This window comes from Monodon monoceros, unplaced genomic scaffold (genome assembly GCF_005190385.1).
Source record: "Monodon monoceros isolate NGI ecotype Baffin Bay Population unplaced genomic scaffold, NGI_Narwhal_1 Super_Scaffold_13, whole genome shotgun sequence".
Taxonomy (NCBI): domain Eukaryota; kingdom Metazoa; phylum Chordata; class Mammalia; order Artiodactyla; family Monodontidae; genus Monodon; species Monodon monoceros.
Genome location: NW_021703769.1, coordinates 4760564 through 4774451, shown reverse-complemented (window position 1 = coordinate 4774451; position 13888 = coordinate 4760564). Strand labels below are relative to the sequence as shown.

At 45.1% G+C, this 13888-nt stretch overlaps 1 protein-coding gene across 2 annotated transcripts in view; it reads left to right on the top strand.

Annotated features, from left to right (window-relative positions):
* The window catches only part of RAB22A (RAB22A, member RAS oncogene family), a 50603-nt gene that overhangs the window by 27887 nt on the left and 8828 nt on the right, over positions 1-13888 (top strand). For both annotated transcript variants that reach the window (XM_029221422.1, XM_029221421.1), the window contains 4 exons: positions 1124-1205; positions 9744-9815; positions 9907-10013; positions 10644-10753. In XM_029221422.1, coding sequence (XP_029077255.1) covers positions 1124-1205; positions 9744-9815; positions 9907-10013; positions 10644-10753 — 371 coding nt within the window. The remainder of the gene's footprint in view (positions 1-1123; positions 1206-9743; positions 9816-9906; positions 10014-10643; positions 10754-13888) is intronic.

The following is a 13888-nucleotide window of genomic DNA, read 5'->3' as shown; positions in this document are numbered from 1 at the left end:
AGGATTCTGATACTTATCTAAGCTCAGTAATACTTCAGAAAGTCATTCTATCGATTTCAGCTTGAACTTTCTTGCAAATTATGTGTCTGTTACTTGGATCTCAAGATGTTTCAGACCCAGCACGTCTGAAGATGTCCAGCCGTTGAGTTGGTTGTCTGATCAGGATGACTAGGCTATGACTCCAAGAGTACAACTTGACCCTCGGCCCCAGAAGGCTTACTCAGTGGGAAGGAACACATAATCATCTCTGGGCTCGTGAGCCAGACTCGGATGCACTGAGGAGACTGGGAGAGAAAGGGCTTCCCAGGAGGGAGCTTCCTGCGTGAGATGGGGAGTAGAGGGTAGCATTGGAGCCGAGCACAGGCCCAGGGCAGGACTTCTGAACCTTTAGCCAGGAGCCCCTAGAGGGTCCAGGCGTGTGTTCTGGGCCCCCACAGCCCCTCACAGATTCTCCAGAAAGCATGAGACACCCCCAGCCCCTGCCTTCACAGGCCTCTGGGCAGAGTGGCGCCTCACAGAGAGCAGTGAGACCTGCACATCAGCATTCCCTTCCCCAGGGAGCTGGGGCGGCCCCTCAGGACCACCCAGGGGCTGCTTTGTTGCTGAGACACAGAGGTACCAGCTGTCTTCCTGCTTCTTGTTTGGCATCTTAGTTTTATTAACTCTAGTATTACACTAGCTCTGTATGTGGTCACGTGGTTTAGGAATGGGTGAGGACAGACCTAAATGGCCTAATGCTTATAAGCACACTGATTTCCTGGACACAGTTTTTTTTACAAAAGTTTTCCCATGGTGCCATCTTTTTAAAGAACAGCTTCTGTATATTACAAGGGAGGCTAATATCTGGATTATCAAATTATCTCTTGGTTCTTTTGATATGGAGCTCAGGCAGTCACAAGCCAAAGAACCCTTCCTTTGTGTTGGGCAGATATGCCTGACACTTTATTTTGACACAGAATATGCAGCCAGCATCTGAGCATCTCGTAAATACTCCAGAGAGGACCCCGATTAGCATGTAGTGTGGAGCGGGAGTTTGAACGTGAAGTCTAAGTGGTGTTTCCCGCTGGGGCTGGCGACGCGATCTAAATAATTGTATTCTGATCATTTAGGTCTCTCTTTACAGGGCATCTTTTATGACCAAGACCGTCCAGTACCAGAATGAGCTACATAAATTCCTAATCTGGGATACAGCTGGACAAGAACGAGTAAGTCACTCTTTAATTCACTATGTGTTTTTCTGAGGCCCAAATTAAAGCTCCAACAAAACCGCCGGTTCCTGTCATTTCACGTCACTCACCTCACTTCTCTGCGCTGGAGACACGTCTTTCCATTTGCGTGGGCCAGCCTTTTTCTTTTCAATTAGAACCACAGAGTCCACCGATGGAGAAAGTGATATGGGCACTGAGGACATTTTTATACTTTTTAGTGTCTTCAATTAAACGCTGAGTAACAGGCCTGATAAAACCCTGCTCAGAGTATTGTGTGTAATTTGGGGCTCCATCCTCTAGCAAAGATATAAAAGAATTAATGGTAGAAAGGGAGAGTTAAGCACATCTCATTTATAGTCGCCTTTTAAAAGCTAAGGAGGGAACTTTACAGCATATAAAGTTTGAGATTTAAGTGAAATGGATGAGCTGACACAGTGCCGTGCGATAGGTGTTTAATAAACGCCTGATGACGAAGTTGTCCAAGGTGGTCGTCTGCCTCAGGAAGGGCCTGGACCAGAGCTGGGGCCAGGAGCACGGCATCACGGTGCAGAATGGCATTTGGCAAAGCCCGCCCAAATCGGACGGGGTGGAAAGGCGGGGAGGGGACCAGACGCTGCTGCCACCTCTTTTTCCCTCTGGGCCCGGAGTCTCATTTCCCTGTTGAGGTGTGTCTGGCAGCTACCCCATTATTCAGCTGCTGTTTAATTTTGTTTTCAAACAGTATTATCAAAACAAGAACATGTGATGGATGCACAGTGCTACCTTAAGCTCTTATAGAAGAAGTAATCAGGAGAAATAGTCTGTCCTCACAGTCTTATCTGAGACGGCGTAGGTACCACAAACGGTGTAAAACCTGACAAGAATCATCACAGACACGTGGAGGAAAACCCAACAAACCATTACTGTTGTCCTAGACGTAGACAGCATACATTTTGTACAGATTTAGTGTCTAAAGTTTGCTCTGTTTGGTTTCTTCTGTTTTTTTAATGCTGGATATCACACCCTGTGTCCATTTCCTCATCTTAGATGCATCTGCTAAGTCTCCGGTCCCCGCTGCTCCTGCGTTGTTGGGGCTGTGCGTCTCCAGCGGGGGTAGGCTTTTGCTAACCATCACTCTGCTGTCCTTCAGAAGGGCTGCTTGCCACACAGTGTTCCTGAATATATCCATTGCCACAGCCCTGGCATCTAGCCTATTAGCCACGAACTCGTGGCTCTTCGTACAAGTAATATATGTGCCCTTTCACTGAATCCCAAGTTTCGGTTACCCCCTCCCATATATTTGATGACACAGCAAAACCCTCATTATAAAGCACATGCTATGATATAGATTCCATTATGCTTTGAGTCAGAGCCCGTCCTGGTAGACATGTTGATATGTAACATCTCTCCTTTCCAGAACATAAGAAAAGAATAACACAAGGGTTTATGCCTCTCTCTTACTGCTACCATAACAGCAGGATCCTGTGAAGTTTTGTAATTAGCTGGTCTGCATGCCTCTCGTTTCCCCATTTCTAATTGATTCTGCACCAGGAGTAGTTGCCCTGAGATGCAAATCTGCCTCACCCCTACCTGGAGCTAGATCACTGAACCATCCAGGGGCTCGCGCAGGGAATGTAGATAAGCCCAGAGGGCCCGGAAGGCCCGCCCATCAGAGCCCCGCGCCGAGGAGACCCTCAGGAGAGGGGTGCCTGCAGTGAGCCCTCGCTCCAGCTGGTTGTTGCCAGATCACAGGGTTTAAGAAGAGCGAAGCATCTGACAGCTAATCACAAACTGTTTGAAATGCTGTGAGGATCCTCCAGGGCGCATGTGTAAGCTTGTCCTTCCCGCTTGTCCTGGGCACAGCCTTTAGGGCCCGGACCGTGCCAACCTCGGCCTGACTCTCCACCTTCACCTCCTCCCACCAATTCATCCTCCAAGACCAAACTGCATAGGCTTCTGCAGTGCGCCAGGCCAGTCCACACCCTCATACCCATGGCTTGCCATTCCCTCTGCTCAGAATACCTTCCCTCCCACTGTTAGCCTAGAGAGCGCATGCTCAGCCTCAGAGCTCGCGTCTGATGTCGCCCAGGGAGCTTTCCTCACCACCCCTGCAGTCCTCAGGTGGCCACGTGCCCGCTGTGCTCAGGCGTGAACGCGAAGGCTCTCCTTGACCCACTCCCCGTCAGCCTGCCACGTCGGCGAGACCGCGTGTCCCGACAGCTCCGGCTTCTAAATGCACCTCAGATCCGCTCAGTTCTCCCTGTCTCCACTGCCAGCTCTCTGCTCTCCGCCACCTTTAACTCTCACCTGAGAATTCCTTTCACCTTTGAACTGGTCTTCCTGCCTTCCCCCTTCCCAGCCCCACTTAGTACCTTATCCTCCCACTTACTGCCCTTCAGTGACTGCCCACTGCCCCTCTCCTGGGAGCCACGCCCTGCCCACTGGCCTGCACAGCCCTGCATGGCCTGTTCCACCTGTTGTCCAGGGCCCTCCCGGTCCGTCCACGCTCTCACCCGCTGAGCTCCAGCCCGCTGCCTCCGCTCAGTTCCTCAGACTCTCCAGAACCAGGCCTTCACACACGCTGTTTCTCGTACTGGAACTCTCTCTTCCCTCTACTCGGAGCCTGGCCAGCTGGCTCCTTACCAGCCTTTTCATCTCAAGTTCAATGTCACACCTTCACAGTTTTCCCTAACCCCTCTGCACCTAAGCACGACCCCAGCTCATTCTCCGTCACTGCCCTTTATTCATTTCCCTCAGGACCCTCATTCCAAATTGTAATTAGATATCTGTCTACACACTCTTCCTGACAGGCTGTCCCCACAGACTGTAAACTGTGAGAGCCAGGACCACGGGGTCGTATTCCCAGGGCCCAGCACAGAGCCTGACCTGGGGTTGACGCTCAGATATTGGGAGGACCAATTAGCAGCTGAACTCTTTAGCGTATCTCTTTGGATCCTGAACAGTCTTTGCGATTGCCCACATCCGTGGGATTGTCCCCTGTTTCCTTACTTGTTTATCTTCCGTTAGACTGTGAGCTCCTTGGGGGCGGGGACCGTCCTCATGTCTGTGCGCTCAGCCCCTGGCACACAGTATTGATGCCAGTGGATTTAGATCAGTTGATTGTCAGCCCTACTTTGGCACAGGTAAGGAGGAACAGATCCTCTGCCTAGTTTTACCATGTGAGTATTGCATGCCTCAAATTATACATTTCTGATATTTGCATATTTATTATTCAGTTCTCTGTAGTGATGACATTTATTATGGAACCAAAAGTCATCGTAAAATGGCACCCCTTTACGATGAACTGACCATTCAAACATCCTCCCCACTTGACCCTCGCGTTTTCACAGATGGATCATCTTTCTGATGGTCCAGTGACAGTTGGTTGCAAAGTAATTTCATTAAGTCAATGAAAGTGATTTTGGAGAACTTCGCAGATGTCATGCAAAGCCATGGGCGGTGAGGGCTTTGTTACATTGAGTGAGGAGAGCACTGCTGATCAGAATGATGACATAAGTGCTTCAGAAGGCAATGATCTGTGTATCAAAAGGTTGAGAGGCCTAGGGAAAACGGGCGGAGTCCTCAAATATTTTGTAAAAGTTCCTTTTTTATGATAGGACTAGGAAAGGCAAACGTGAAATGAAAGATAGATATCACATTGTGCCAGCATATGGCTTTATCAGAAGAATCACAGCCAAGTTCTCGATCAGCTGACTCAGTGTTCATTCAGGAACCAGCTCCTGGCTGCAGTAATAAACCTAAGTTTTTTCTAATATCAGATAAAATGAAACTCGTTTTCATAATTTTTTTACTCAAGATAGAGCCTTTGTCAAACCTTTTCATTCCTATTTGCTATCCTAAATGAATTCGTTTTAAGTGATCTTTTCCCACCAATCACCCTTCACTAACAGGGACTCCTGCAGAAGCATGGAGACAGACCCAGCCCCTGCTCAGACATGCACCTCAAGTCCATATCAGAAATACACCGTAACTGTAGCAGCAGCATTTCAGTTACTTGCCATCTGTCTGTGATCGTGTAAAAGAAAGCTTCTAACCAAAGTCTGATAGACACTGCATCCAGTCCTTGAAGGTTTATGTCCCTGAATCTTACTGTGGTTTCTCCTAATGACTGTTTCTAGAGGGCAGAGCACCAGGAGGACACGGACTCATCCACTGTCACAGGAGCCACATAGGAGTTGTTCTTGTGTCTGAAATCAGGAAAACGTGTAGTGGCTTAATATCTAGAGCCAGGGTCCACACTGTGGCCCACAGGCCAAATCCAGCTTGCTTCCCGTTTTATCAGAACACAGCCATGCTTATTTGTTTACATATTGTCTATGGCTACTTTCACGCTTCCGTAATAGAGCTGAGGAGTTGCTACAGAGATCATATGACCCTCAAGGCCCAAAATGTTTACTGCCTAGCTCCTTCCAGAAAAAGTTTGCCAACCCCTGATCTAGAGCCAGATTGGGAGCAGAGCTGTGCGGACGTCCCTTTAGTCTCTTTTTAAGCTGCCGCCTTCTTTCTTTACACCAAAAGGACATGGAAAGAGTTTCAGTGTCAGTAATGGTAGAGTGGCTTGTAACAGACTAACCCTCCCACAGAGAACTATTACGTATAAACTCTGGACAAAACATTAAACAACTCTCTGAAGGTACTGCCAAGCAACCAGATGCAGTTTGGGGACTGAAAAGGGAACGACATTGAGTGAGACTCACATTTTCATGGCTTTTCCCCAGAGGGCACTCCCCAGACCATGCAGCACAGGGTAGCTAGGACTCCAGCAGAAAGGCTGTCTTTTTAGCTTACAGTATTTGAGGACAGAGTGTAAGGTTGCTAGAGCAGCTGGGAAAGAAGGAGGCAAATCCCAGAAAAGATGGATCCAACAAGGAGGGAAGCCCCCAAAATCTGCTTGTAAATTCCCTTCAAGGCTTTGCTTAACCCCGAGATTGTGACTGCACAGGGGCGACACTAAGAGACCCAACAGAAGCCAACAGCTGGAGGGGTGACAAGACGGAGCAGAGATTCAGCTGCTGCTCATCACAGGAAAGTCCAGTCCTGCCCTGTTCGAGGGGATTGATAAACACGTTGGACTTCCCTTGAAACTTCTGAAGGGCCATGTCTTAAGAGTAGAGACCCAAGTAGACACACCCTAACCATGTGTAAAACCAATCTCAGGGTGATTAGCCAGTGTTTTAACACTCTTCAGAGAAGATAATGGAAACCAGATGGTTTAGAAATGTTCAAAGATTTAAAGGAAAAGTAGTCTTTTTTTTTTTTTTAGGAAAAGTAGTCATAATCTACTTAACTACAGATGGGGAATCTTACACAGAATGGCAACTAATAATCAGACGGAAATGCTAAAACTGAAAACTGTAGTATTTAAGATGAAAAGTCCACTGGGTAAGTGACAAAACAAAAGAACAAAGAGTGGAAGAATAGGAACATAGTCTTAGTACCATAGGGACAAATTCAAACAATCTAACATATGTGTAACTTGAGACCCAGAAGTTGTAAAAAGAGGGGAAGGAGACAGAAAGAAAAGATATTTTGAGAAATAATGGCTGAAAATTTCCCAAATTCTGTGGAATATATCAACTCACAAATCCAAAAGTTTAGCAAACTCATAGGTACAAAGAAAACCACATCTAGTTCCATCATAATCAAACTGCTGAAAACCAAAGTTAAAGAGACCTTGAAAGCAGCCAGAGACAATAGTATAGACACATTACGTGCGGGACACAACAGTATGAATGAGGGCCAGCTTCCCACGGAGCCAGTGGAGGCCAGGAGACGGTGGAGCAGCGTATCTTTAAAGTGCCAAAATTATCTTTAAAATATGAAGTCAAAGTCATGACACCGTCAGAAGAAGAAAAGCAGAGACGATTTAGCAGCAGCGGCCCCAGAACGGCTCTCGGGCTAGAGGAAATGACACTAGATGGTAACTCAGATCCGTAGGAAGAAATAATAACCACTAGAAACAGTAAATATAAAAATCTGTCTTTTTTCTTATTTACGAGACTACTGGCTATTTAATGCAAACATTATAATATTGGATTGTGTGGGTCATCACATAGCTTTAAAATATTTGACAGTAGCACAAAGGACAGTGGGATAAAACAAATCTTGCAAGGTTCTGATCTTTTACATGAGGTGGTGCTTTTTTTCTTTTTGCGGTACACAGGCCTCTCACCACTGTGGCCTCTCCCGTTGCGGAGCACAGGCTCCAGACGCGCAGGCTCAGCGGCCATGGCTCATGCCGCTCCGCGGCATGTGGGATCCTCCCGCACCAGGGCACAAACCCGTGTCCCCTGCATCGGCAGGCGGACTCTCAACCACTGCACCACCAGGGAAGCCCGAGGTGGTGCATTTTAAACTCTGCGTCAACTGTGAGGAATGTACATTGTAGTTACAAGAGCCGCCACTTAAAAAGTAATACAGGAAGGTATAACTAAAAAGCCAATGGACAAATTAATAAGTTAAAATTGAATACTAAAAAATAGTTAATGCAAAAGAAGGGAAGAAAGGAAGAACAGGGTTTTCTTTTTTTTAATGGAACAAATATAAAGCAAACAGCAAAGTGGTAGACCTAATATTAGTAAAAACCAAATATATCGGTAAGTACATTAAATGTAAAGGAACTAAACATTCCACTGAAAAGGCAGAGGTTGTCAGATTGGATCAAAAGTCAGGATCTAACAATGTGCTGGTTATAAAAGGATTCCCTTAAATGTAAACCCAGAAATTGCTTGAAAATAAGAGAATGGAAGAGGATATTCTATGCGGATCTTAAGCAAGAGAAAACCATTGTGGTTATATCAGTATCAATAAAATAGACTTGGATATTCAAGGATAAAGAAGGGGCGTGAAAAGAAGAGCATTAGGGAACTTTCCATGTTGATACAAACGTTTTATATCTCAGTGGAATGGTGTTTACGTGGTTGTATACATACACATTTATTGTTTTACCAAAACTTAAGACCTTTTATCAAACTTAAGATCTTTGCACTTCTCTAAATGAATTTTACCTTACAAATTTAAATGCAAAAAACAAACAAAGAAAACAAAGCCGAATAATGCATCAAAAATGAAAGCTAATATCATTGCCTTTGCTCCTGTGACTCTCACCCCATGAAAGACAATCCAGAATCTTTTCTACCTAATAATCTGGTTTCCTTAAAGTTGCTTACAGGTTTTATTATTAGTGGTGTTTTTTCTTCTCTAAAACTTAACATATTTTATTGGAAGTTATCAGGCTTTGACCCCAGAAGCAGGGATCTTTCTCACTGAGACTAGTAAAACTTCACATGGATGGTCATCTGGGTTTGGCATTTAGTTTGACCTCCTCCTGCACCTAAACAGTTCTTATTCCCTTATTCCTCACTTCTTTCTGGCTTACTACAGTGTGCCAGGCACCTGGCCCAGAGATAAAATGGGGTACTAAACAGACATGCTCTCTTCCTCACGGAGTTTACAGTCATAATTTTACTTTCATTTATAAAACTCAAATTAGCATGAAAGTTTAAAAGCTAAAGGTTAAGTCATTGGGTAAGAAGTTGTGGAGTCTGTAATTCTGTATATGGAATGTATTCAGTTGCTCACTTCTGATGGCAGTTCCTACCTGTGTTTTGCGGGGAAGCCACAGAACAGAGAGCCAGAGGGGGAGTCCAGTGGTATCTCTCACATCATATGTAGGGATCAGGTTTCAAAGTCAGGGTGTAAGACAAAGGTCAAGCGTAGATAAGAGTCTTGTCTTTCAACACTGGCATCACATTCACTGAGCAAGGTGCTCACACAGATGCCCAGGAACCAGGGTTGACTGGAGAGAGAGCTTCCCATTTTCCATCTCACACTCTGTCACGAGAAATGGCCCACTAAATCAGCCTTGCTGTTTAAATTGTTATTACTATCCCTTTCCTTCTCTTCCCTCCCTATTGTATTGGGGCAGGGAGGTGATTGGTGGGAAGGAGCCCTGCACACAGAATTAAATTCATGTAAATGAAATGAGATATGTACCTGCATTTGGGGATTGCCACGTGTGTGGAAGTTACCAAAAAAGCGAGTTACAGGCTCATCCAAGTGGTGAATGTAAATGTGTACTCATTTCTGTAGCACAATCAGCATTTAGATTACAGCGTTACCTTTTCAACACCCAAATGCAGCCACTTCTCTGGAGAACTATTTACAGCATTATTTTTATCTCTTTGATAGTTTGGGAAATCAAAGTTTAAAGGACTATTGAACAAATGAATTTGGGAATTATAACATTGAGTTCAATTAAGAAGCCTTTTTAGCTGAAACAATTGTTTATAGCACCATATTTAATTCCTATAAAAATGTATTCTAAACTACCTTCTGAGAGGCATTTCAGTGTTACATTAAAAGGTTTTGCCTTTGGTAATTACTGGTTCATTTGCTTTAAAGCATCATGTCATCTTCTTTGGATTAAGAGAAAGATTACCTTTTGTGCAGGGATAATGGGGTTAAAAGTCTAGTAAAAAACATATTTAACCAGTTTTCCCAATTTTGTTTTTTATTTTTCCCTCTTCTCTGCAGTTTCGTGCCTTAGCGCCAATGTACTATCGCGGCTCGGCTGCAGCTATAATTGTTTATGATATCACAAAAGAAGTAAGACTTATATACCGTTTTCTTTAGACTATTTTGAAAACTCTGTTTTGGTTGCTTATATCTCCAGTTGCTTTCCTCCTCTGTGTTACAGGAGACATTTTCAACATTAAAGAATTGGGTAAAAGAGCTTCGACAGCACGGCCCACCCAATATTGTAGTTGCCATTGCAGGAAATAAGTGTGATCTTATCGACGTAAGGTAAGTTATTAGAACAGGAGATTACAGGGCTGATTATGTGTTCCTTTTCTTACAGAGCAATAGCCAATATAAGACTCTTGCTTTTATTTTATCTCTGACATTGAAAAATTCCTTTCTCTTGTTTGGTTGGAGTCCTGAAGTTTCAAACTAAAATTTAAGAGTTCAGACATTTGGAGCTAATTAGATTATGTATCGAGACAGGTGTGTAATATATTTAAACGTCATTTGCATCATACTTGACATTATCTGGGATTAGTGTAGCCCTCAGCTCTCATGACATAGGATACCTGAATGGGGAAGGATATTTTAAGGAAAGCAAGTTTATTGGCAACTTCTCTGGACCACTTCCACGATTTCCCAAGCAAGGGCTCTACTTTGAGGGGAAAAGAAACCCTGGTGATTCTCTGGCCATTCCATTGGATGCATTGCTAGTAGTCCCGAGTTCTATTCTGTTCTGTTTTCTTTAACCGTAGAAGTGGTGTAATTGGGAGGACCACGGTGTCAGGGCTCATTCACCAGCCATTCGTGACATCCTTTATCATCATAAATCTGGTTAATTACTGGGTAGGTGGGGATCACATTAAGCTCTTGATGGGCAGAATTTCTGATTTGCAATTCGTTGCCTTCCAGAGAGGTCATGGAGAGAGATGCTAAGGACTACGCCGACTCCATCCATGCAATTTTTGTAGAGACCAGCGCAAAAAACGCGATAAACATAAACGAACTCTTTATAGAAATTAGTGAGTATCTCTGTGCCTTACGGGTTTCCTCTGTGCAGAGCAACTTAAAACAGAATTATCTTGCCGAGTAGAATTTTCTCCTTACGTAGAGTGGTCTAGTCTCTGATACTGTTCTCAGTGGAATGAGATTTGAGAATTTAAGAGTGACGGTGGGTTTTCATATCATGCTGTAAGTGCTGGAGAGCTGCTGCCTGATGACTATAGCCCTCCTAGAAAGAATGTTGCTACTGAGTAAAGAATGTGCAGGGCCTAGAGGTCCTAGAAGCTGTCATCTCTCCCTCTTTCTCTCTTTAAATGTGTTTCAGTTAGTTGTCCAGAGTCATTGAGAATGAACAAAATAAATAAAGGGAAATGAAATGCGTGTGTAATTCCACTATAAGAAAGCCCTCAAAAATTAATACTAGGCACTCGCTAGTGAAACGTAAGACCACTTTTTCCCACCCCTCCTCTTTCCCTTTCCAGAAGTGTTAATAGGATGACACTAGATAGGAGAGAGGCTGCTGCGTACCTTTGGGATCCTCTACAGATTGTATCTGTTTATTCATTTCATTCAAATTCATCAGTATATTCGTTGAGAACTGTTCCAGGCTCGGGGGAGGCAGCGGCGAACAAGATGGGGTCTGCCCCTGCTGTCCTGGGGTGCACGTTCCACTGTGGGAGAGACAGTGAACACACAAATAAGTGAGGTCCTTTCAGATGATGAGCAGTGATAGGGAGAAAATAACACAGGATGAAGTGAAAGAGTTTTCTGCAAGTGGTCGGGGAAGTCTTCTCTGAGGAGGTGATACTGAAGCTGAGACCTGACAGAGCAGGTGTGCAGAGCCCTGGGGTTCATGTTAACTGAACAGGTCAGACTCCCCTTTGGAGGACAGGAGAAAGCCAGCAAAGCACAGTGAACTTATTCATTAAGATCCATCCTTTGGGGGAGGTCTGAGAGAAGTGGAAGGGCCCTTGGCCAACATGTAGAGGAGGAGCCGCCGGGGCCAGGCAGGGACGGCCCAACAGAGGAGCAGGCCTGGGGCAAGCGCTGAGACCTGGGGGGCTGCAGAAAGCCCTGGTGACCCTGACAGCTTGCAAGGGCAGGCCCAGCTCCAGGAGGTGGACCGCACTGGGATTTAGGCCCTTGGCTGCTCAGTTGTTGGGGTTATTTTCGGTGTTATTGTTTTTTGATGTTTTTAGTTTGTTCCGAGAACCAGAGATCTGAATTTTATGTAACATGTCACACTCTTTAGATCTGGCCACTTATTCAGATATTTTCAGAACACTGTGCAGGCCTGCTGGGCCCGTCTGCTCCCTGGGACGTGGCTGGTAGAGGCTGGTTTGCAAGCTCTAGTCCAGCCCCTTCCTTCCAGCGTTGAAGAGTCGCGATATTTATCGTTTTCCTAGATTGTAAATAGCAGTTACCCAGATGCATTCTTGAAAGGCAGCGTGAAGCCAGTCGGGAATTTTTCACAGTTCAAGCTAAAATATCTAAGTGTGTGGTGTCATGAGTGCTAAAATTATCACTATTTCTTTATAAAGTGTTCTTTACTCCAGCAGTATTAAAGAACAGGAAGGTGGTGAATTATACCAATAATGAGAATTCCTGTCTAAAACCAGCCTGTACATACTCATCTTAACTGTGAAAAGTAAAAGACACACGCTCAAAAGATTAGAAAAATTTAAGGAGATGTAAATTGAGTTTATTATTTACTGGGCTGTTGTAAAATTGCATTAGCACAGTGCCTGGTTTGCTAGCTTTTTATTAAAGTCTAATATACATGCTGAGAAGTGCTCATATCAGAAGTATAAAGCTCCAGGCATGATCACGGACTGTGTAGACTCCTGTAATCGGCACTCACTTCAAGACCCAGCAGCGTCCCAGCAGCCTTCCTCCCCCACTCCCCACCCGGGGAGGCACCATCCTGACCACTAACTCTTCTTGTTTTGCCTGTTTTTATATTTTATGCTTTTTAAAACATGCTGGGTTTACTCTCTTGTGTCTGGCGTCTTTAGCTCTACGTCACATTTGGTAGATTCGTGCGCAGTTCATCCTCATCGACATAGAGTGTGTGTGCCAGGGCGGGCACGGCGAGGAATACCCACAGTGTGGATGGGCGTTTGGGTAGTTATGTCCAGTTTCGAGCTATGACAAGTAGAACCTCTGTGAACATTCTGCTTCATGTCCAACGTGTACACGACAGGTACACATTTTTCTTGGGTCTGTTTATACCCAGGAGAAGGATGGCTGAGTCTTCAGGTATGCGTGCGTTGAGCACAAGTTTACTGTCAAACAGTCTTCAGGGTGGTTATATTGGCACAGACACCAGTGGGGTCTGCGAACCCCAGTCACTCCGACGCGGAGGGGCAGGGTAGTGACCTGCACCTATGGCAGTGAATGAAGTCGAGCACCTTTCCGATGTCTGTTTACATTTTTATGATATCTAGATATCCTCTTTTGTGTAGTTTTGCCTATTTTCCTGTTGGGTTTATCTGCCTTTATCTTAGTGTTTATAGTTTATTTTGACTATGAGTCCATTGAGTATGTCTATTAGAGAGATGCACTGTGTGCCTTGGCTTTCATTTTTTTTAATTAATTAATTAATTTGTTTGTTTATTTATGGCTGTGTTGGGTCTTTATTGCTGCGCACAGGCTTTCTCTAGTTGCAGCAAACGGGGGCTACTGTTCGTTGCGGTGTGCGGGCTTCTCATTGCAGTGGCTTCTCTTGTTGCGGAGCACGGGCTCTAGGCGCGCAGGCTTCAGTAGTTGTGGCTCGGGGGCTCTAGAGTGCAGGCTCAGTAGTTGTGGCACATGGGCTTTGTTGCTCCGCGGCATGTGGGATCTTCCCAGACCAGGGCTCGAACCCGTGTCCCCTGCACTGGCAGGCGGATTCTTAACCACTGCGCCACCAGGAAAGTCCATTTACTTTCGTCTTTGAATCAACTGCTTTAGTAAATTGGAGCTTTTAATCTTAATGTAATCCCATTTATCCTTATTCTCCCTTATGGTTAGCATTTTGGGGCTCCTGTTTAGGAAATGCTTGCCTGTCCTCAGGTCACGAAGGCGTTCTCCTCTGCATTCTCCTAAAGCTGTTTCAGAGATGAGACGGCCCTGCGGTACCAGCTGCGTCCTCAGAGACGGCCCTGCGGTACCAG